The 26387-nt window shown below is 31.2% G+C and overlaps 1 protein-coding gene across 7 annotated transcripts in view; it reads right to left on the minus strand.

Annotated features, from left to right (window-relative positions):
* LOC116765674 (polypyrimidine tract-binding protein 2) overlaps positions 1-26387 on the minus strand; it is a 244960-nt gene that overhangs the window by 95420 nt on the left and 123153 nt on the right. For 2 of the 7 annotated variants that reach the window (XM_061521838.1, XM_032655247.2), the window contains exon 1: positions 21094-21580. The exons of the other annotated variants lie outside the window; for them this stretch is intronic. In XM_061521838.1, coding sequence (XP_061377822.1) covers positions 21094-21096 — 3 coding nt within the window. In that variant the 5' untranslated portion in view covers positions 21097-21580. Of the gene's footprint in view, positions 1-21093; positions 21581-26387 lie in introns of those variants that run through there. 7 annotated transcript variants of the gene reach the window in all.

The following is a 26387-nucleotide window of genomic DNA, read 5'->3' on the forward strand; positions in this document are numbered from 1 at the left end:
GCTAAACGCCCCATTGTTGGTCAAGCCGGCCCGTGGTGTAAGGAATTAGATTGCAAATTATGTTTATTTATTCAAATTAGCCGTCTCAGATTTAAATAAACATTTAAATTTCAGAATGCACTTACTGTTTCAATAAATCTTTTGAAGTATTTTGTAAAGTAAATTGTTTTTAGCATTTCTTTGGATAACTGTATAAGAAACAAAATGATTGAAAGGTACTTAAAATCTCGCGCCGTTCACATGAAAGCCAATAAATATTCATTATTAAGGAAACATGTCACTTTAAGGAAATATAAGATGGATATATACAAATCCCATGTAAGTTATTAAAAATCTTAATAATTCAAATCATAACACTATCTAGATTTTTTTTGTTCTAAAATTATATCGTGAGTTGCATGTTCATTATTAAAACATTGAACATATTATGTACTTTAATAGGGTCATAACTTTGCTTGCCTGTTTCACTTTGACTTCGCAAAGTTCTGACATCGCGTCTTCTTAGCATTGTTTAAAGTTTATTAAGTTTTGAACATTGCATGACGTCAGCCGAAGGCGGATTGGCAATGATTATCTATGCTATATTTTAATAGCTCATTATTTAAATGAATTCACTTTTAAGATGGTAGTCAAACTCCAGCCGATCGTTTATGACAAGACAGAGCTAGGACCCATATCGCATAAAAGACCGGCTAGAATTTATTAACATAATAGCTATTTCTTCGATGCGTTTACTCTATATTATTCTTATATATTTTACAGATAATACCACTCTGAATCAGGACAATGCGTCGATACTCGATATACATACGAAACATCTCCATAGAAAAAGTAAACCGCTTTACATCATGTTGGCTGTTCTTTTTTACTTTTCTTTTTTAAATTCATAAAATGATATTCCACTTTTCGCAGTTCATGAAAACTGGAGTCGATCAAAACCAACCAGGAACACGATTTTGCGGAGTGAGTGATTGAATTTACGAAATAAGGCGAACGTATCCGCAATGAGACATCCCGTATTGAAAGCCTCTCCTTGCTTATGGAAACATACTCGTGAAATTAAAAACGTTAATTAAAAACATTTCGAGTCTCCTGTTTATTTTTGTATCAGAACAGAACCAGCAGGAAAGTTAAGGAAATATTAATACGCAAATATACGGCTATGCTTCACATATAGGTAGTGTCCAATATTGGTAATTGAAGGAGTTAGTATTTCGTTTCAATATAAACTAAGTTCTAATTTGATCTTTGTAAATATTTTCTATGTGTAGTATAAAAAGATAAAAAAAAACAATAATCGACGAATGTAACAACAAAAAAAAGAGTCGCGATATCGTCTAATTCCACAAGCATAGTTTCTTTTAGAACTTGTATTTAATCAAAACAACTATTTTAGGAACTCTCTTTACATCTTTACTAACTACAAATTACTTTCCGTCTTCAAAGTTAACATTCTTGCGGTAAATAAAATGTAAGCATGGGCACTCAAAATACTCGGGGTGAATGTCGATGACGAAATCGTTCCGTCTCTTTGATCACAAGATACTTCTCGAACCAATTTTCATGGTTGTGTCACATTTTTGTCTTATATCCGGAACAAGTAGTGCTAATACACGATCTGAATTACAGTACAATTAAATACAGCAGTTGATAAACCACGTTTGTTTATAACACAATCTGGAATTCACAATATTATTATTTTTAAAGTTAGTAACTGTTGTCTATGTTTATATTTTTACTTTCACGATATTCAAAATGCGATATGATTTATCTTAAAATATGGCATTTTTAAGTTTTTCGTATGATCATCAATCAGACGCCTTTTCCGACTTCTATTAAAACCCTAACGACGTCAATAATTCTCAAACAAAAATGAAAACCTGGAACAATTTAACCAGAGATCGTTTAGACGTCTTTAAAAAGAAAAAAGATTTGATTTTTTTTTTACATTAATCATGATATTTCGTGTTTCCTAATGTTTACAACTTATTTAAGATTCTGTTAAAGTAGAGTCTACTGTAAATGAAATATAAAATGTATAAGAGCATTAAGACTAAGTCCCAAGCATATTATTTCTTCTTTTTGTAATGTAAAACATTTTTTAAATTGAGCCATAAAGTGAAGCCTTACCGTGCTACCTGGCCAACGGTGGAGAGAATTTAATAAAGTTCCTCGTGTTTTTTATTAATACCAGATAAATCGGTGCTAATATCTGTCTAAAGTGTACAATAACTCAACTTCTCTTATTCTTATTTGCTCAACTATTATCCAATCACTAGTACTAAGAGTTTCTCTATGAAATAAAAATATTGGTATACAGTATTTTAAATTTATTGAATCGTAATAATACGTTTAACATATATAGATGTGAATAAATGTGAAAGATCACGAACCTATATTTCGCTTCCAATAATTGGGAATTTTAAACTGTTAGATTATTATAAATTCAGCGCATGTCTCGCTGTTATAGACCTAAGTCTCATCAAGTCAAAGCACGTCGAATGTTTATTAACATATTGACCATAAAGCGAGCGTGTATCTATGACGATTTTTTTCAATATCGAAGCAGACTGCTTTTGATCGTTCCCTTTTTTGTTCCTTTGCCTACCTATGTTGAAATATCTGTACAGACTTAATAAAAGGATCAAATATAGTCTGTATTTGAAAAAATTATGCAAAATCATATATATTTTACGTCTGCATTTCGTTGGGTATTTTATGTAACATAATATAAATAATATAAAATGTACCTTTGGTTATTGATATGAATATAAATTAAGTATATTATTGATTTTTATTTATATGAACAAATAAAAAATTATAAATCAAACAATGATTGCTTAAACATAAGTAATGCACATTCATTACTTCTAACGTATTTGGTTTAGAGAAAGAGAGACCAGAAATAAATCGCGAAACAAAAAATCAGAAATGAATAACATTTCGATGTGATTTCAATGTTTGTATCCAATGTTTGTTCAGCATAGACGATATAATACGAGACCGGATTCTGAGCAAACCGATATTCAAGTCCGCTTACGTGCCGCAAACACGGAGCAATAAAAGTAAATAAAACATATCGAGCTTTAGAAGTTGAGGAAGCCATACTATGTGTGAATGTGTACTGCTATCTCATGTAAACGTTTGTCTTCAAATAGTATTATTTATATTTAATTTGGGATGACGTATCAGATAAAAGCTGCTGTAGACGGTTCTATATTAATATTTGATAGATTTTTGTCAATTTTAAAGGTTCAAATAATAATAACTTATATTTCTGCCCACGGCGAAGACAGTATTGGCCAGAAAAAGGATTCTAAAATAACGGTCTTATTAAGTTTTCAAACCATTTTTATATATTTTTATAATATATAATTAGATTCTACGTCTTTCATCCATCTTGATACTTCCAAATATCAGACAAACAAAAAGTTAGCACTAATTAGCATAAATGGTAAAATTGTCTTTGTCTTTTCCCATATTCCTTTTATTTATTTTTAATCTAAATATTTCAGAACGTGAGCATAACGGTGGCCGAACCAAAAAGGGGATGGAAGATTAATTGAGAATCGATACAGGGACATACCTTTGAATCTATCAAAATATATTCTGTTTGCTTCCAAACGATAACGAAGAGAATTATAACGTCAGTCACGAGTCATGATTAATGTGGACTTATGATACCTTTTACTGTTTATTTCAAAAACGGTGAATCAGCAAACTTCACAAATCAGCATATCAAATGTCACCTCTCTGTTTCAAATGAACTTATAAATTCTTATGACCGAAGTACGAAAATAATTTTCGAATCTAAGTTAAATGTTAAATAGCCTTAACACTTTAGTAGCTGTATATAATAGTTTAAATTTTCATATGTGACTAGCTGTTTGAATTACATTTGGGTTATTGAAAGTTCTTCCGTGGCTTAGTTGTTTAGCTGACTCGGTGTATCAAATGCAAACCAGCACATGATTTTATGAATTTATATTCATTTACATTTGACTTGGTAAATGAAAATGTCTATTAGGTCAAAATAATATATACTAATAATAATTTAATTTACAGCACTAAACTGTCAGAAATATTTAAATATGTTTCTTACTTTTTCTATCATGACCAATTTTATAAACTTTTCTGGACTTTTAGCCAAATGATTCGTAAAAATTTACTATGCTGCGAGAAATATATTAGAATGCCTTAAATAAAAAATATTTTTGACTTAAAAAATCAAGACAAAATAAAAAAAAAAATTTTTTGAAATTTTGTGTATTACCAATGGTAACATAACGTATTGGCTATCTAAAATCACTGCAGTTTAAAAACATCAAAGCTTCACATCAATTAGTCGATTTTTGGTTAACGATCCATGAGGTTTATTTGGATTCAATATGCGAAGCTCGCAAAATTTATTTAATGACAAAAATAAAATTAAATAGTGAAACACGACTTCGATTTTTATAATCAATTAAAGTTTCTGTAGAAACAAAAACTTTTTATTTAAACTAGTTTCTTTCCACAGAACAACCCGTTGTGACAAAATAGACATTTTAAATTTTAATTTCTATGTTTATAATGTTTTTATTGCTAAACTGTTTCATCTGAATAACTTATTTTATGAAGTTTGTATAAGCCCAATAATGTACGCTTAAAATTAAAAAAAAAAACTATGGATTAATATAAGTGTATATGTATATAATATATTGTTCGTAGACAACATCTTTTTAAAAAATACTTGATTGTTTTTAATTAAACGATATCCTTTAGGTATACAAATAGCAAATATAATAAAGCTTTATTAAATGTACAAGATAAGATATTGGTTTTGTTTGGTAAGACTTATTTGCATATAAAAAAGAAGTGATGATATATATTTTTACATTTGGTTTTATGTTGACATAGATTGAAAAAAGAAATCATTAAATCTCTTTTTACAAATATTTACAAATGTCAAATAGAATTCTAACTCGTACCTTTAGAGAAAAACGTATCATAATCCTTTGTGAGCTTAAAGAACTAGCCGAGTAGACAAAACTTATGCAACTAGCGATATTGTTTTATAGTATGTGGGGACAGAGGAATAGAAGTTTGCAGTATTTGAGCTATCAACGCTTAAAATTTAATCACCTCTAATCTTATACAAAGCTATTGAAAGGATACAATGGACGTTCCGTACTCGCTACTAAATCAAAACAAACTTCAGACGAGATCCCTTTTACTAACTTTCTAAATAACGGCGAACAATCTTTTTCATTAAAAATCTCCATGAACCTGATTATTATGGAAGTAAAACGCCTCCGGAGAGTTTGCGAATACTCGATTTTCGGTGAAGATTTTCGCGGGGTCAAACTTGGGAATGTTAACAGATAATTACGGCCAAGTTTTAGCTAGCACGAGACATTTAACAGATGCTTTATTCGGGAGTGCGCGGCCGCGAGCGCACAATGAATGCTAATGAGTTGACTCTTCTTGCAAACATAGCCTTTCACGTCTGCACTATAAGAGCCGCTTTCGCTTGCGATTTCATTTCATTCGGGCTTTTGGGACGCACCCGTTAACACATTTGGACTCGTGTCTAAGGTTAATTAGATTAGGTTCTGACAATATGCGAACTTGTTATAGAAAAACATTTCCATACTTATTAAATTCACGGGAAACAATGTTTCAAAAATTCAACAAAGTTTAGTAATCATAAATTAGATAAAAATAAAAACAAAAATACCTTCGTCTCCAGTATTCTCTTTAACCTCATATTAAGTCGGTTTAAACAGCTAAAGAGGAAATAATATGATTTCTTCATCAAATAAAAACATTATCATAAAACAATTGATCGTCGAAAACTATTTTTATTTCATTTAGTAAATATCTAACTTTACTATTAGACTTTATAAATATTTATAACTAATAATTAAGAACAAAAATCAAGTCTCACTCAATGGGTTCCTAATACCTAAAACAGCAAAAGATAAATAGATTAAGGAAAACACAACCAATTTTCTTGAGATCATTTTCTGCCATTCCACCGACAAACCAACAAGAAAACATTAAGAATTCTATTACTAAGGTAACACTTAATTAATATCTTTTTAAAGTGGCTCCATTCGTCTGCGTTAGGAATAGAGGAAACCTGCAATTTCAGTTTGGAATGAAATAGCGCTAGAGTTATATTTAATTGTTATTTATTTGCATTGCGGAATGAGGCGTCCATTTCAACAATCTCAGATTCATATTCAGAAGATATGCAATTTACATGAGTTGTTGCTAGCATCCTTCCGTACGTCACGGCCCAATTAATTTTATACGGAAACGGATATGAACGCCAGGTTCGTCATACATACAATTTACAGTCGGTCCATACAAATGGGAGTCTTATAAATTTAATATTTTTCGGCAATTTTTATTTTATGTTTACCGTCTGGTCTACAAAGTAGATATATATACATATGTTTTTAAAAATACGTGTTCTATGGTTAAATTAAAAGGTATGCTGATAAATTGTTAAAGTACAAAATTATAATTATGTTTATAACTTACAACTAGACATATTACTGTCCTTAAAATATAACAATTTATAGTGTTTGAACCGAGACTATCTGTACGTGGCGGAAGTTATCGAAACCTCCTTTAAACATGCGTCCGGCATTCTAATATACGTAGACAATATAGAATGCGTAACGCATTGTCACTACTTTTAACCTCTCACATTTCAATCTAGACACTATTTACTCACTTTATAAAAATCAGGCATTTTATTTACAAAACACAATTTAACTTTACGCGGTGTACATTAAACTCTTATTTAACTCTGATATCCGTCTCAGTCTTCGAGACGATATCTAGTTTTAAACAAATTGTGCGCACGCGCCTGGTATTTTTCATTCGCTAAAAGCGTTGCCAGTAAATCACTGGGTACTCCCGCCGCTTATAGAAACACATTTTATTTTAGAAACCAAACTTTAAACAATAATAAATTGGTTTAGTGCCACTAAATCAATACGTTTGTGTAACCAATGTTTGAAGTGTTAGATACATAGGATTTTCAGTAGTAAAACGAACAGAATTAAGGTTGGGTTAGGTTAATTTTGTTAATACTTTCGCCAAATATAACTTAAAGTGGTGCAAGCACGCAAACTTTACGCTACAGGCGTCAAATAAATTATATTTCAGCCTTAACATTTTAATTATTGCATCACTTCATCTGTTAAACATCTTTGTCAATAAGAAGTTGTAAATAGTTTATTGTCAGTTTTCTTTATCTTAAAATATATTAAAAGCATTTAAATTTAATTTGCTTACTCGCGAGAACCTCAGTCCTTTGTAAATAAGTAAACTTTTAAACAGGAACAATAAAACCTCGCTTAGTTCTTTTAAGTACATTTTATAATACAACTTTGGAGAGATAAAAAATTCTATCACAGTTTAACTTTTTAACCATTATTGATACATTTTCTGTTATAATATATTAGTATTATTTTGTTCAAAGGTGTCACTTAACCTCAGAATCTATTCAGGTAGTGAGAATAGTAAATCTCACAAAGGAAAGCCTTTATTAACCGTCATTGTCGACCCGTTATTCACGCACGGGATCACTCCTGCAAAATGCAATTTACAATAAATTATCTAGATATTAATAAGTAGGAAGGTTAAGGGTTGAAAATAATGGTAGAGCCATTCATCGTCCAATAAATTGCGAGTGGAGAGACACTGTATTGAGATTACGTGCTTCAATATCCGGAATAAGCTGTCCCGAAGACGCGTTGCCAGATAAATCGGCGGATAAGTTGATCATGCGACCGGTTAGCGAAAATTAGTGCGTGGAAAACTTTCTCATTCCTTTTAGATAATAAATATATAAAAAAAAAGAAAGATAATAAAAGATAAAGATAAAAAAAGATAAATTTAAACAGCAACCGCAAAAAGGAAGAAAAGAGCAATGTTTAGATTTAATTCTAATTAATAAAGGATTTATAAAGAAACCTTATCAAATGTCTTCTCAAAAGTAAGACTAATTTTTTTATTACTTTTCAAGTATCTCTATTTGATAATGCGTTGTGATAATATATATCAATATTATGTACTTGTATAGAGCAATATGTCAATGATTGTGATCTGGTAGGTGATGAATCATATAGCATGTATGGAGCATAGTTCACCTTTAAGTTGTAAACACGCACATAGTCCATAAAATTTGCCATGGATTTCTGCGTTCATTTGAAATTCATAATATGTTTTACCAGTATATTAAAAACCGTCTAAAATTTACTTAATATATAAAATAAGTCTGCTAATTCTATTCACAGGCAAACGATGAAATTTATCTATATTAAAATGTAGATACTTCAATCACGTCGATTAACTAACCGTTCAATCAATATTGGATTCTAGATCAAATTAACATTAATACCTCAGTTGATCTAATAGATTAACGAATATCTAGCAGGTATGTGATGAGAGAGGCTAATCACGAGTGTATGGATATGGTCTTGTATAATAATAATCTCGAGATTTAATCCTAAGTAAACTACCACACAACTACATTCGAATTTACTGTTAGCAAAAGATAAGCTGAACTTTTATCCTTTAATATGACATATGAATAGTATACAAATCTTAGCCTCTTTATGGCTCGTAGACGGAATTCGGGTATTCATTGAAAGCGAAAATACAATAACCTATAACTTTATTTATACGGATAGTTGGAGGATAAACTTGTTTCAGCATTTTAATAATATATTACGTTTAGATGGAAAACAATACAATGTACTATATAAGAGAGAGAAAAAATAATAATTTCAGTGATTTTTTATAGATATTTATTATTAACTTTCTCAACTAATACTACAAAGGTTTTAAGTTGTCGTTGCCAAAAAGCACTCTTCATGATAACAGTGACCGATAAGTCACCTAGGGATTTAATTTTCACATAGGAATTTCAGACGACGCCGTCTGCATGAATAACGTCACTAAGTAAATAGCCTGCTGATATTCATGTCATGAGTTAACGTTCGTACGATTAATGAGCAGTCAAGTGCTGTGAAATACTGTTTAAACATATCGCATGATTCTCAGACGGAGAGAAATCTTCATTTGTAAGTTACATTTACAATTGTCTCAGGTAGATGTTTGATAGAGGTTAATATTATTTATATAACAGTAGTCTGTAATTTATTTATTTTTTCAATATTAAAATATTCCAGATTTGCAAAGTAAAATTAATTCTTAATATAAGTTTATCAAAATAAAACTTGTAGGTTGTTAATATTGTTTTATATTAAATGCCTCTCTATATATTTATTAATTTTATGTATACAGTTTTGTCCATTTTGTTGTCCATTGTTCATATTATACACAGGTGTTCTGCTCGCACAGCGCTCGTTAAACCAGTTACACATTAATTTTTTATAGAGCCTCACCTATTGTCAACCTCACTTGTTTGTATTGAGGCAGGTTGTAAATATGTGTACAAATTTCGTTCAAAAATACATTTTATGAAGTGTATACACTTTTATTCATTTTAATGGTGCAAGTGAAATATAGCAGAGATTTACTGTTTCATTTCTGTATGATTTTGTCATGAAAGTTTCGTTAATAGAATATACTATTTCTTCTTGGATATTAAATTATTTTATTAAATGTTTTTGAACTCGAGTGTCTCTCGATAAAATAAATTTTGATCTAGAGCCGGTCATACGGAGGGATCAACAATATTTTTCTTTAAAATCTTAATGTAACAAGAAATTAAATATATTTTATCTTCCTACTCCATCGCATTTACAAATTTATTTGAAGGTAAAAATCATATTTAAGATCTTTATGTATTTAATCGTAAAGTTAAGGAGTTCCTTATATTCTTCAAGAAAATATATTTCGAATAAATACTAAATTGTATTTCGAAATATAATATTTAGCACTACAAAACTATCCGAAATTATGTAATGTATTCAGGGTTTATTTCAAAATAAATTAAATAAATTGTATCGCATTATTTAAGCTAATTCAGGATTCTGAATGGTATTGGTAAGTATAATGACCGCGAGGGGTTTGTTAAGCGCATCGGTTCCTATTACCTAACCAAACAACTGAGTGAAGTAGATAAGTAGCGGCAACATTCAAATAACCCTAGTAAAGATAAGATTCGCTATAAAAAGGCTATTACTGAGTACTTAGATGTTTGTCCTAACAATAAATAGTTTATTTATAATAATAGTAAGTCAGAGTTAAGTTTATTTATTGAGAAATTAGCAAAATAGTCCTTTGGGGGTCAGCTGATGTAATTACACCTATTGTTGTGATATGACCTTAGTCTCCTGTTTTCTCGTTTCCAAGTGCACAACTATATATATGAAGTGTTAGGTTATTGAGATATATATATATTGACCTATTTATTGCTTAGTTGTGATAAATCTATATAAGATGGACACTTTTACATATAAAATAATATTGAAATCAAATTCCAAACAGGTTTTACAAGTTCATTTTAATAATCTTTATTTTTACATATCAAACTGTCAATTAATGTTTTTGTAAAACATTAGCAGAGTTTTTACAACTATTAAGTGAAATGTACCGCTATCACTGAATGAAAGCGTGTAGTCCAAGGGGAGTAAAAGCGCTCTACATTAAAAACATCATTTGACATGTATTCGTCCTTACTGTTTTATGGTTGTATCATAGACTCCGACTCCATTAATCAAATGAAAACACAAAGGAAATAAAATGTACAATGCGGAGGACAACAAAGCGATAAAACCGAACTAAAAAGGGAGTTAGTGAAATCAATATATTGAATGTTTCGGACGTACTTTATCGAGGGTTTTTATCAAGGCGTCCGTCACAGGCTTTGGAGTACAAGAGTGATAACATACCACTGATTAAAGATAACGATACAGCTACAGTCAACCCAAAACCTAATTTGCCTTAAACATATCCTTCAAATGTTTTAATGAAAAAATCATTTTGTCGTGAAATATTTTTAAACCCGTATTAAAATACCCAATGTGTGCGTGAAATAAATTGAACTAAGGGTATTACGACGCAAAAAATAATTTAAAGCCTTGTTATGTTTCTGATGACATTCATATAAAAAATAAAATTGAAATTTAATGAAACTAAATAACATTAACTTGGTCTCTCCATCTTTACTTTGGGTGTGAAGATTAGGCCTAGTCATTAATTATTTTTAAAATACATTAATTTGTAAAATAAATCAATAAATACCATTTAACTTTAAAAACTATTAAAATAAAGCATAAATATCAGTTTTAAAAATTTCTTACAACCATTTTTAACTATTTTTCAGAGACGTTAATATTTTTTACACATAGTTAGGTAGGTAAAAATGAATTTGAAATAAAAAAAAACATTTATAGAAATAACGGCGTCATAGCGGTAATCGACACCTGTGACAATTAATGCCCTGAAAGCCTGCACCGCACACTTTCATTACACGACTATTTCAGTTATTTTCATACTCCGATTCCGTGTTGGTCGATGATTTGAAAACTGTACAGGGCACGTGCAGCGACTAAAAATCAATAAAAAACTTTACCGTGGAATAATTAATACTTTTAAAGCTTTTTATATTATCGAAACTTAGGTAACACCCGGCTCATTGTCAATAATTCTATCGTGCCTAACTCGTACTACTCTAAAGTTAACAGATAAAAACTAAGTTTGTTCCTGACACCCGCTTCGATTACATAACACAACGAACTTCCTCTATTACTTCTACTTAGGAGAACAAATTTAAGCGCCTTCTATTTAAACATTGTTGCTAAATACAAATGTGTTTATTTACAAGTATTAAATGTATACGAATGTTAGATCTAGACGAGAGGAACTAAATAAATTTCTATCAAGCAGCGCAATTTATAAGCAACTGATCATACACATGTTTACAAATTCTTTTAGCAGTAAATCTTTTACTTCACTAGGATAAATGTTGGAGTATTTATGGACTGAATTGCATTTATATCTGACTTAAAATTTTGTGTAAAATACAATAATTTCTACTAATAATGTACAATTTGTGTTTAATTTAAAGTTGGAAGTATTCAAATATCTATTTAAAATACTTTACCATATGTGTAAATATATATGTATTTATATATTGCCTAAGTACTCCAAACTCTGGCGTTTCACATCATTTCACTGCCTCATCTTTAAAACATTGCCTAACGCACCGCGAATATGTGATATATTTTAAAACTTGAAGTAATAAATGAAACTTGTACGCATCCCATTAAGTGAAGATAAAAGCTGAAACGCTTAGTTCTGGTGAAAACAAACATAAATAAAGAGGATGGGAGGCCATGGAGTTGGAAGACTTGGGCGAACCCGTTCTCCAACGCTGTCATCATTTAAGCCGCACATTAGTGAAACTTGCGCTGTTTGAACCACACCTGGGGACCAGAGGTACATTCGATATTTTACACAGGCAACTGTGCTGCACGGTAAATTTCAGTTAGTCGCTGTTTTCTACTTTGAATACATATTTCATTGCTTGTTGCGAAAGGTTTGAGATGTTTTTGCTTTGACCACAGTTTCGCCGTAAATCAAGATATGTATTCTGATAAAACGAACGACTAATAACTACGAATCAGGAAAGAAAACTATATTTGTGCTTTTGTAAAAAGCTCTTGTTCTTAGTTAGACAACCTTTTAAGTTACAGTTTAAGGTAAGGATTCGTGCAATGCAAGACAACGAAATTCTCAATTGTATATGTGCACGAAAAAATATGTAAATTTTGGACGCGAGGATGTTTGACCAGGGAACAGGGATAATCTACCAAACGATTATAATTCAAACCGTCAACTGGTTTGTAAAAGGCTTTTGGTTTCATCGCGGCTTCATCTCTCGAGTGTTATCACTATCAAGAGACGCTTCTTATTCAAATTTAATTTTTTTTTTTCATATAAAATTTAAAACTTTGATAAATTTCTTCCTCCAATTTTGTGTCCCACCTAACTAACCCACTTTAAGAAAAACAAACCACTTTGTAAGTACAATATTTTCCGGTATCATATTCAGAAAAAAACAGCTATTAAAAGGAGTAGTCGCAAGTCAGTGGCATGGAACCAGACAGGTTTACCTTAACAGACCATATCGTTATTTTAAACTTGCATCGTTGTTTTACTGACGTTGAAAAATAGCACTTTCTACAAGTTTTTGACGTTTTGTACAAGTTTTATGGATCCTTCTTAAGCGTTGTTACGAAGACGGTCATTAACGTAAAAGACTGCTTCTATTAGGTATCGCTTTACAAACTTTTTGCCGGGCAAAATTAAATTAGGCAAACCGGACGAAATAAAAATATCTAACTCAACTAACGCAATGTAGCTGACGAAATACTTCTTCGACTTTCTCTAACAACACGCACCTACCGGTGAATTAAAGGAATAATAAATAAAATTGCTGCTTGCACGGTCTACTCCTAAGGTAAATAAAACTTAAGAGTTATTTTAAAAAGATTTCTTGTTTTATCACAACTTAAGTCGTTTGTATAATATTGTATAATAAACACAGAATAAAATAGTAAATTCTTAACACACCTACAGCGATTTTATAGATAATTATAAACAAGATGCTTAATGAAGATAATGCTTGCAGTTGATGGTTCAAATTGAAATGATATTACTATTTTGAACAAACCAATAGCAGACCACAGACGTCAGTCAATCGTTTCACGCAAACTAGCGGGTAATCCTTTCGAGTGTGCATATAACGAGTACATTCTCAGTACTGGCGAGCATTTTGGAACTCGGCACAGAATTGCGGCACTCGGCTTCAAAGCAACGCCATGTGCGAGTGTAGGTGTTTCAATGCGTGACGTTTATATAGCACGACCTCAATTTATTTTTAGTCAAAAAAATGGAATAAGGCTTAGTGCAGAATTGGATTTGTTCAAATCCTAACGTTTCAAGTTTCACAATTTTATTCTGATTTACGTTACAAAAACACTGTCCTAGAATTTTACTCTCTGAAAACAATACAGTTTTTAATTAAGAAAGCAATAATAATTTCACAAATTGACTTAAAATTGTTTAAGAAAGCGAGATAGAATAGTAAATAAAGCTTTTGACAGAATGGTAAACCGAGAGCTGCGCCGGCGCAGCGTGCATTGCCCTCTACACCCCTCTCCCTGCCTTACAAACGCGCCTGACGGCATTCCGCTGCGCTTCCTGACCAGGGCAAGTGCAACATTACGATGCAAGTACCCGCTCCCCTCCCCCTAACTTTCGCCCCCTCACGTTCTTTCCTTGCTAGTTTGCCATAAATACAAAGAAACGTATTCCCGACTTGTTCGAAATCACTGTCGCACCGTTTCAAGAACGGAAATTTAATAAGGATATTCGCTTATTTAATTTCCATTTTATATAACAATCGTTTGATAAATATTACAACATTAATAACGCAAAATATAAAATTCTTCACAAGGCCTTTTGTAATCCAATGCATTAACATTATTAGGTTGTTCTAACATCATCTTATTTCTTAAATTTACCTCGTTTATATACAGAGGAATTTTGTCGATTCCCGGGGTTCGCGACCTCTCGTCAACGTAATTTGATTATATTTTTGGGTTAGATGTTAGTAAATAAGGTTCCATTTAGCTATATTTTTTAAAACATTGATGACTTTTATTTAAATTAGTTTGTGTGGCGAGTATTTTCTTAGAATACATTTAATTTGTTTGAATTGAAAAAAGCTTTGAAAGTTCTATACAGAACAGTTATGAGAGGTATGCTGTTCTTGAAAACGCTTAACGAAATTATCATCATGAATAGATTTGTAGGAACGACATTGAAATTTAAATCACGATTTACTATTTATCACACTGTATTCATTCACGACACATCCCGAAGAAGCAAAAAGTATGGAAGCATCCTGTAGTAGTCAGTCTACTGAAAGCGTTTTCCAGCAGGCTTTTAAGCGCTTATCATGAAAATGATAGCCGCGACCGGATGTTGAAAGGCTGTGACGGCAATTTGCTTACATTAGGACATACCTCGTTTTAATATAACCTACACATAATTTTTCCAGGCTTTTTATTTTTAAGTACAACTTAATACGCTATTATATTACTATATCGTCGTCTTACAACAGGAATGTTTATTGTAGTATAGGTTTATGTCAGTAAACTAACATGTTCATTTTAAAAAATCGTACACGTAAAGAAGTTTATTTCATTTACATGTATATTGATTTACAAAACGCAGTGAGCTATGAAGTTGAAACAGATTCAGTCATGCCCTGTTTGGAATGTAACACTATTGTTGCCAGTTATTTCAGCGCCCGATTGCTGAATTGTTTCAGGTGTATTTAGAAAGTGCAAAATTTTTTCATTTTAGATAACATCAAATGGCGTATATGTCTAATAACAAGTAGGTATGAGGAAATTATTGATGTATTACATATATTTTCTATTATTGTATATTTTTTCTCTGAAAAATGTAATGTTAAATAAAAAAGCCACATAATAAAAAAATTTAAAATATTGGAACTTATTTGAAATGTTAGGGGAAAGAACTTTGGTTCTTCATATATAACTTCTTTGTCCGTCTTCTTTTTTATAACTCATTGATAAGTATTATACGAATATATGTTTTTAATTCTATCTTCCTACTTTTAATATTATAATTAATATAATATATATATTATAATAAATATGTATTATATTTTACAAAGTCAGTAAGTGAACTATTCTTAATATGTACTTAAAGTCATGAATCATGCTCTATGAAATTAACATTAGGTGTATCTGTAAAGTGTAGAGAGAGTGTCTGCGGTGCTGTCTGTTTGTTTTCCGCGGTTATTTCTGGCGTCCGCCGCCATTGTTTCATGAGTTATGGCGCAGAAGGCTGCCGTCAAAACTACCGACTTACGAAATGAAACTTTGAAATTTTATTTTCTCAAAACTTAGTTATTTATTATGAATTAATATTTTCAACTTAAGTTTTCGTAATTTTATCACGTTTGTATAAAGTCAACACCAACAGAACAAAACGTGTTATATATTTTGCCAATAATATTTGAAAACGAAGTATAATGAAAAATAAATTGTTACGTAGCTACAGTTGCTTGCTAACAGTAATGGTTTAAAGATTTAAGCAAAGGTAGAAATAAATTTGAATATGATGCAACATGTTGTGACCGTTATTACATCTTGGCATGAGTTACACTTTTACAGGAAAACCTATATAAACGTTAAACTCATCGACCATTAAGGTAATATTGGTTTAAGGTGCCGCAACCAAGAACGTAAAAAGTACCGTTTGGTGTTAGTAAGATTTTTGCCAGCTAAGATTTTCGTCTTTTTGAGTATATTACAATTATAAATAGCTGTAATAAAAATATATTTGCATGTTTTTGAGATTCCTATAAAATATTTTGTTGTATATTGTTCCTACAACATGTGTGTCTCGTGTGTTTTTTTCTTATACTGCATGTTTTTAGGATCACATAACTCGACTATACCGTTGATGAACTTTTAGTGTGACAGAAGTAAAAATTCTATTTCTCCATTCAATAGTCACAGACCAAACTTTATTTTAAATTAATTTAAAATTGTGAAATAATTTTTATTAAGGTAGAACAATTTAAAAAACTTTTATACGGAGATGAACAGTAAAGACATTTTTCTCTCGGTCTAATAAAGAAATTATCTTCTCACAACCAATTAATTGTTATGCAAAAAAAAAATATTATTTCATAGAGCGTTATAATAAAATTGTACAATCTCCGAAGCCAAAACCGTCACTCTTAATTTATTCTATGTATTAGTTTTGCTCTTCCTTTTCCTTATAATTTCCTCAGACTGTCTTTCACACGTGAAGCTATGAATTGATTCTACAAATTGTTTTTTATATCATCTATATGTAGTAGATATAAAGAAAAATTAAAATTAAGGTCATATTATGTAATCAAGTCACGATAAGCGATTAACATTTTAAACAATACCCAGTATGTTGATTAAAAAAACTGTATAAAGTTTTTCGCATATTTTGTTTCTTATTCTTATTATTCACCTTATTACGTATATTATATAATGTTGTGAAAGTTTTATAGCGATATTAAAAACGAACAAATTTATTTTAACAAGCTTAATAAATTCCCGTCATCGTGACCTAGTCCATTTTTTTCATTACCTGCAGCACAAAGAAGCAAGAATCACCTTTTCCCTATATCCTTTCTTGGCTATGTCGTATTTTTATAAAGACATTATAACGGATTTAGAAGGGTCTTTGTTGAAATATGAGTTGCGAAAGCGAAATTAAAAATAATTTCTAAGTACTATAAGTACGTAGGAATATAATTAGAATATTACATCAAAGGAAGGACATTGTGACGATATGAGCCCTCCTTATTTTTTTTGTTTATAACTAAATAGCGTCTTTGTAATTTGTTTTCTTATATTTAAAATTTGAATTATTATAATTGTAACAGATTTACGAGAAATTCGATGTTGTTGTTCAAATTAATAAAATTATAAGAGACAGAGCTAAACAGTTACAAAGGGTTTAAATAATGGTCACCATCAAGACGGTAGGTATATCGCCGATATTAATATTTTTAACGAGGCCCCGGGGTTTCATTCAGGGAAATTGCAGTTAGAAGGATCTTATTAATGAACGTCGCAGACTCCTTTGTCCGGCGCGAGAGCATTTCCTGCACAATCTCTCTGACACCGAGTAATTAGAGAGAAAAATTCGTTACTGTGACGTCTAGTACCGTATTTTACCATTGCAACGGAGAATTTAAATCACCTCGAGCGATATGAATATATTAGTAGCTTTATTTCAGTCGATTAATCTGTTACCTGATAACTTTGAAATAAATATTTTTTGTTAGTTTAAAGTATAAATAAAAAGTTTTGGCCATTTCTACCAGAATTATGATAATGCTGTAAAGTTATATATATTTACAGATTTTTTTATAAAATTTGAAGTGTTTAAATCCAAATAGATTTTCTTTCTATGTTTTAAAATATTAATGCAAAATTAAAAAAAAAATGTTGCTGGAACAATAGAATTGGGCTTTCGATTTGGAAAGAAATTGTTTGAACTAAAAAGAATTTTATTAAAATTGTAAGGTATTTTTAAAAACTTACAAGTTGTCTTAATCTTATCAAAGTGTGTTACATATTTAGTATATTTGATTTCATCCATAAATATCTAGTAAGAGATGAAACAGATGCCGGCCGTAACCGGAATATAAACGTCAAACGAATTCCAAATAATAACTAAACTAGCCTTTATGTTTCTCTATATTTTAAATTTGCTTTAAATTATTATTATTATTTAATAGTTTTGCCTATCGCAAGTAAGTTTAACAGATAACAATTTCTTAGATTTTTTTTACTCTGTTTTCATTGATCGCAAATCAAAATTTATTGCAAGTAATATATTTTTATGTTCAAAATTTCAATAAAATGCAGTAGACACAATATCGAATTTGATTAATTTTCTTAAATACTAATACAAAGAGTGATTTTTAGTCGGCACACGTTTATGGCCGTTCCGGTTCGTAAGCTAGCACGATGACCTTATATTATTTATTTCTGGCTCAAGGTGTAATAGAAAGCGAGTTAAAAGCTAATTTGATATTTTGTACGTATGAAGTTATCATGTTTTTGTTTATAAAATAAAAATCTATTACAAAAAATAACTGTCTTATACGCATATCACAGGTCTGGATAAATATTACAATATATATACATATATCTAATAAAATAGAAATAAAATAATATAGATGATATTAAAAAAAAAATAACTATTCTGTAAAAGTACTTAATACTTTTTGTGAAACGCCAGTGTAAGCAAATATGGTAATTTAGAGTAAACGTAATTTTTACTTTATCAAGACTTTACCGAAGCGTTATTATCAACAATGAACTTGCCTGTACTAAAATCGCTAAACGGCTATAACTCGGACTAAAATATTATTTTCTAAATGATGCAACGGGGCCTCTCCGAGTTCACCGCGATATGATAGAAGACTGTTAATGACACGTATACAATTTTTATATTTCTGAATTAAAATCTATAATATATTCTAACTTCTAGTCTTAAATTTTATATTGGATTTTTTTATTGTAACCAAATTTTCATATAAACTTGCCAAGTTAAAATATAAGTAAAGATATGAATGAATAATATTGCGAGTCAGTATAACTTGAGCTTTAGCTGTTACAGGTTTTATTAAGGATTTTTTTAATAGAATCAGTGGAAGTATAGAATTAACAGATATTTTTAAAACAATGTTTCATAAAATTAATCAAATACATACTTGTGTAGCGAATACCGTTTCGCGCGGTCGACTAGAGTCGCGGCTTTCGAGCGAAATTGTGGTGAAACTGATATAATGACGACACGCTACATACGAGTTGTGATTTCTTTTATATTCCGTGTAGGTATATGAATGAAATTCTTACTAAATATATTCCAAAATTATCCGTTGTTATTCCTCGCTTAAGGAGGTCAGTTATTTTTTACTAATCGCATTAACACTTAAATAGAATTATCAGTATTATTTTACTTTAAATTTCCAGTTATTAAGTTTATTGAGCTCAATCAGAGCTACTATGTTCTTGAACAGATCAAAAACAATCCTTACGACTATTTTTTGTAATGATGTGGAAATACTTGACTGTCATTCCAACGGTTGGTAGGTGGAAGTGAAGTCATAGGTGGTGAACGCACTATTCCAGTCACAGCCTAAACACTCTAGCCTTGAAATTACAGTTAGTATTCATAACAAAAACAATGTGAATAAAATGAATATATCACCAATATTAATTTTCTTAAGCTTATTTGTTTTGTTTTTTTTTTAATATTAAGTATAAAACCAATAAAGATTAATTACCAAAAGTACTGGAAATTCAATTTTAGCAAGACATAAATGTGATTCCGCCGTTAAACGTCTAGCCGGTTGCCCGTGTATATTATATGCTTAGAATGGTAATGCTTATATAAAAATTTTTAACCGTTAGTTCGTCGGGAACTCTATAACTGTGATGTGTATTTTGATATAAAAATATTAATTTATAAATTGAGATAATTAAAAACAAATTTTTAATTTGCGAACATGTAACTGACGGTTGTAATTTATTATTATACTTTTTCTCTTCCTCTAGTAATAAAAATAATTAATGTTTCTAATAATTCTATAAAGTTATCGAATAAACCGGTAGTGTCTAGTTTCCTAAGTTTTATAAAACGCAATGAGGCTGAACGACATTTTTAAGTTATTTCAATACTTTGTATATACATACAATATACATTTTTTGAACTGAGCTGTCTTCTTAGCAATTCCCGGGACAGGTAAGAGCAGGATTGGCTCGACAAATTATATTTATGAGTTAGAAGTATTAAAATAACGTAAACACTACCTTTGACGGAAGGTCTTAATGAGAAAAGTTTGATGCGACTTCCATTTTGAGTCAAACTTCTGTCATCGTCGTTTACTTTCATGGCTGGATGCCACCATTCGGTGGTACATAGGAAGAAGATAAAAATTTGACTCTATATTAAAACAAAAGATGTTTTACTTAATATACCAGCTTTTTGTTTTACCTTGGAAATAATCATTTTTATAACAAACTTATTTTTAACCAATAAATTTCAATATATTTCAATATTCTCACATACGTACATATATATTGTACGGAAAGTTTAAACTTTTATCTTCAACACGTGCCTTAAGTTAATGAAAACTTCGGTAGTTCATTTAAATGAGGGTTCGAGTTTAGTGCCTATACAAAGTTAAGGGAATAACTACATCATTAATACTCCAGAGTTATACTTGAGAAGTGTAAACTTCTAAATTGTTACGAATGACCGAACGAAGTTTAGAGATATCTGAGAAACTATGTCGCATACGGATTCAATAAGGTTTAATAAGTTCTTGAACAATGTTTATTTATTAGCAATAGTTTCATAGAACCAACCTTAGGAAAACAAAGATACCGTTCGTGAGGATTAAATGCAAAACAATGAGACTTCTTATCAGATCCATTTGTTAAAACTTTATAAGTAATAATATGACATTATTTTTCGAGTACACGCTGATAGGCGGGAAATGTTTAATAGACTTACCATGTTAGAGAGCAGCAGACGCTGGTGCTTAGCGACTTGAGGGTCAAGAGTTTGGAGCGGGAATGCAAGGGGTAACGGGAGGGGGAGCGGCAATGCCAATGGATGTGGGTGCTGTAGAAACAGCGGTGGGCAGCAGGCGCAAGGCGTCGCGTAGGACACGCACCCAAGCTGCGGCGGGAACAGCGTGCCGACGGCCTCCTGGAGGCCTCTCCGACGTCTCTCACGACCGCATCAACGGCCGACCACCGAGCTTTCGACGGCAACTCGCCGCCGAGTCCTCGAAACCGTCTCCGGCCGGGTCAAATTTCACCGGTAAAATTTGGAGAGCGCGGGAACTTCGAACAAAGTTTCAAAGTCGTATCGGGTTCGGAAAGGGGCGATCGCGGGGATGGGAAACTAAGCGATCGGGAGAAGCGAGAAACAACGCGCAGGGCTCGCGAGAGTATTGAGAGAGTGGCGGCGTGCACAGAGCACAAGTCGCCAGGCCGGCGTGTGGCGATGGACTGAGCGGCGAGGCAGGTGCGCGAGACGCGCGGAGGGCGTAGGGGCGGGCCTACCTGACTCACCTGGGCGCTTGCGCCGCGCTTGCTCAGCCTCCGACCGCTCTGCAACTCGCGCCTTAAGCTGAGGCTACTGTTTGCAACGCCGACGGTGCATGACCGCTAATTTTCACCACAGCTAAGTTTTCTCCACCAAAACTTTTCATTCCTATCTCTTCATTACATTCTTAAATATGTTAAAGTGAAACTTCATATTTAATTTAAAGATTAAATTAAAAAGGATTTTAGAGAAAATATATAATCAGCTATAAAATTAAAAAAAATAAGATTTTAAAATATTTTATAATAAATCATACTGTAAATTATTAGATTTAAAAAAACTTATGAATGATCCATAGTATGGACACAAAATTGTATTGATCTTGTAAGTCGGACTCGTTAGGACATCACAAGAGGCATCCTGTATAAGCTCATTGTGTACGCTTAGGGGCATTAAGCGCCTTTTATCGTAGCGCACTATTTTCATTCAAAACAAAAACAATAAGAAAAGTCTTCTGAGACGAGTCGGTTACATTAGAAAAAAAAAAACAGTAAATAACAAAGTATACAACTATTATACAATAAGAACTCAATTATTGTATATACAAAAAATAATTTCTTCCTAAAAAAACATTGATTCATGAATAACTTGAGGTAATATTTTTCACTTTATAACATTTATCATAATATAACACTGAAAAATCGGCGTTTTTTATCAAATATGTATCCGAATGTTTTCAGCAAATGTCTTTAGTTTTAAATTGAGATTACGCACATCTCGTTAGTCTGTAACAGGTAAAAATAAAGTAGAGGATAACGAGATATCACGAGGATTATGACATCAATTGTTTTCATCTATAACTTCAAAGGATTAAATCTATTTCATGTACCTACGCATATTTAAAATATCATAAGCAAAATATAAATAGAAACCCTTAGATTGATACATTTGAAATACGTGTTTGTCAAACAGAGATTTATTGAACATTTAAGTTTGCACATTCGCAATATTTACATTAGAAAATAAAACTCACAGGCAGACAAAATTCAATCGTATTTACATAAATATTAAATCAATAAAACCTTTCAATATAACCGTATGCCAATTTTTACTATTCATATTTTACGTTCAGAACTATTTTTTTTGTGATAAGGTACATAAATGTAAAAATAAAACTGCAACTTCTTTATAAAACCCTATTACCTTAAAAAATACAATTCATTTAAACAAAATACAAAGAAACCAATGTCATTCAAAATTTTTACAGGCACTTGACATTTTTTTATAAACGATGCCTAAAGCTACTTTAGCCAAACAAAGAAAATTATAATAGACCAATTCTTGAGTTCATGCTTTATGTATGTTAGAGATTCATAGAATGCGAAAGAAGTAATAGTAGTGAGATTTTACCATTTATAGCAATAAAAGCAAAGTAATAAAATTTATCATCGATCTACCAATCATAAGGGACATAATATAATATGTGAATTGTAATATTTACATTAAATTAGTAAATTCCGGTGCCTTGTGAAACAGTTAGGCACAGGTGTCAGGCATAGAGGGGCGTCTGTTTTCGATACTGTTAATTAATTCTTGTCATCAATGTACAAGGTACGGTAATTACGGGGTGTGGTGAACGTGTTTGTAGAGGCTGATTCCCTTGTCTTATCTACTGTTTCCTTTATGAGATTAGTGTACAGGCTTAGGATAAAGTAATGTATTATATCGAATGTAATGTATTGTACGTTACATCTGAAATAGGTAATCTCACAAATGTATTGCCTACCTCATAAAATCACAGCTTCATCGTAATAAGAAAACGTTAAAGTGTATGTTAAAAAAAATCGAGATGGATATATAATATTGATGGTTCTTCTCAAATCAATGTTTGAATGTTAAATTAATTGGCAAGCCTGGTCATTAATCGGCTGGTATGCGGACTGAAGTTCAAAGTTAGTACCGCGCGGGCCCCGGTCGTTGAACCTGCGCGCGCGCCGCCAAGCTGTCTACGGAGTTATGTAATTTGACCTTAACATTGGGCGCGAAAGAGGCCTCATAGGATAGACGCGTAGACGATACATTATAGATACAATATGTGAATTGTCAATGAGGCCTTAATATCGTTATTCTAGTTTTATTTTAATTGTTATATGTTTTATTTTTTTATATAATATAATAACAATTGTTTGTAATAATATGATTCATTATATGCTATATTTTAAAAATCTCAAAACTGTAATGTTTAAATGATGCATCGGAAAATTTCAAAATAACGGACGGTGAAATGATAACAACAAACAAGCGTGTCCGCATCTAAAGTAAATCGTCCGTGCGATCCAAGAACGTATAAATTTTTATAATAAGGCATATTTTAAGGAGAAAAAAAGCTGTTACAATGAGTGACCATGGCATTTACGTTTTGCAAGTAGCGGCTGCTTGTTATGGACTTGTATTATTTACTTATTTTTATAGCATATACATGTTACATATGTACATACATAGTACTTAAAAAAAGAGCTTCTCTGCACTCGGTACAATTAAATTTATGTACATTTTTATAAACATTTAGAGTTTCTTATGCGTATATGATAATGCATTCCAACAATATAATTACATAGATATAGTAATAAAAATACTTGACGACAGTGGAAGGTGCTTAATTTTTGTAATAAAATTTGTATACCTTGATCTATGGTTTTTTTAAATTTATATTTCATGTATAGGATCTTTTCTTAAATAAAAATTATTTAAATAAGTAGAATTAGTAGCCACACTGTAAACTTATCCGTTATTTTGTAACGGCTCTCTTATAACGTTAATTGTTAGTGCATATGATGCTTTACCTGGAACTACACCAACGGGACCATGCTCACACGAACATCCCTGATTAAAGTTGAACATATTGTAGTGATGAGTACATTGCACTCTGTTAATAAATAATAAAAACTAAAAATTTACGTTTACGTTTACGCTTCACTTTGTATTAGTAGGTACATCATATAATTGTCTGTTATTAACCTGTTCTATGATATTTGAGTAATAGTAATGTAATATGTGATAGATGGATCCACTTCTCTATTCCATTTCTATATAATAACTTTTAACTTAATCAGCTAGGATGGCATAATTTAACTAAGTGATATCTTAGAGTTTTTGTCAAAACCAGCTAATTTCCTATAATCAACTTGTAATCCGATTATCGTATAAAGATTTTTTTTTGTAATAGCTAAGATGGAAATGGTTGTACTTTTGTCGTAAAAAAATATTTTGTAAAGTCCTGAAAAAAAAGTCCTTTTAAAAACGGATTCTAAAAGCTTTTATTACTCAAATTTTCCTAGAAAACAATTTCACAAAAGAAATAATTAGAATAAATAGGGAAACATCTTTAATAATAGAGATTAATTTAGGCCCTAAGTATTAAGATAACCAAATTTAAGACAATTAAGTATGTCCAACCCTTTTCATTTATTAAGCAATCTGACTTTGACGAATCGGAGTTGAGAGAAGTAATTACAATTGGAATCTATAATTCGGAACAAACATTTGAAAGTAAATCTGTAAAAGAATAAAATATGTACATAAGCACAGACTACATCTCATAAAACTTTTTTATATCACGAGCGGATTACATTTTAAAACGGAATATATGATAATTTTCATTAATAATTAAACGCAATATGTACTTTGTCATTGAAATAAGTCCGCTGGCAGACCGCATGGCGGGTTTTTGCTGAAATTTACACATACAAACAGAATATGATATTAAGATAAGCGCGAAGGGTTACACAAGTTAATGTGTAGTAGAAATAATGAACGCAGAGTACAGAATTAGTTTTAAATAAGTAATAATTAATATGATCACGCATTTGCTGTCGTTCGAAAATGTATTTCATATTTTATCCGCTTAGCTCGGGCGCCGGGATTCTCCCCTCATTCGTTTTACCCGCCGATAGTAATCTGAGTGCTATAATAAAATATTAAATCAGGTGTGTAACTAAATTTTAAACAGTTTTAATTTAAAATATTTATGAAAGTGTCTTATTCACTGCTTAAATGACTTAATTCTAGTTTTAAAACTCATGTGTTCGTGTGGAAATTACTGTTAAATAGGTTTCAAATACCATGTTAAGCAACCTTTTTATTGAAAAGAGAAAGACTTTCAGAGTTTGTTAACCGAACACCACAAATGACTTCTCGAATATATATTTAAATTAGTTTAACACATGTAACAGCAGTAAAAACAGGAGCAAAGGGTCCAGACTTTGAGCACATAAAACATTAACATCGAAAAGTTTTAATCTTATGTGCAAAATTGGTCCTTCGGAGGTCTGTTTGCTAATAGGCAAGTTCAAAGGCGAAGTAGAATTAAATATGAATGTTTGTCTGGGCCTTCGGCGAAATTGTCCACCGTTTCAACGGAGGCTTCTTCATACTTTGTGGCTGCTGTTACTCAAAAGCTGGTTTACTTAGGGCCATCCCGAGGCCTATTTTGTACAAGCTAATTTCTCGAATAAAAGTATTTACTTTGTATTGTGAATGCCGTCTGTCGACGGCATTGTTAGAAGTTTAGCGTTGTAAACGTAACAACTTTAAGAAATATGCAATGAGATTTTATTGTAAACTGTACAATGAAGTTTCTTTACAAAAGGGAGCCTTATAATTGGTACTTAACTGGTGCATTCACTTGGAAGACACCGCGATACATTACGCCGAGATTAAAATTATTACGATTCTTATTAAGAGCACTTTAACTT

This window comes from Danaus plexippus, chromosome 11 (assembly GCF_018135715.1).
Source record: "Danaus plexippus chromosome 11, MEX_DaPlex, whole genome shotgun sequence".
Lineage (NCBI taxonomy): Eukaryota > Metazoa > Arthropoda > Insecta > Lepidoptera > Nymphalidae > Danaus > Danaus plexippus.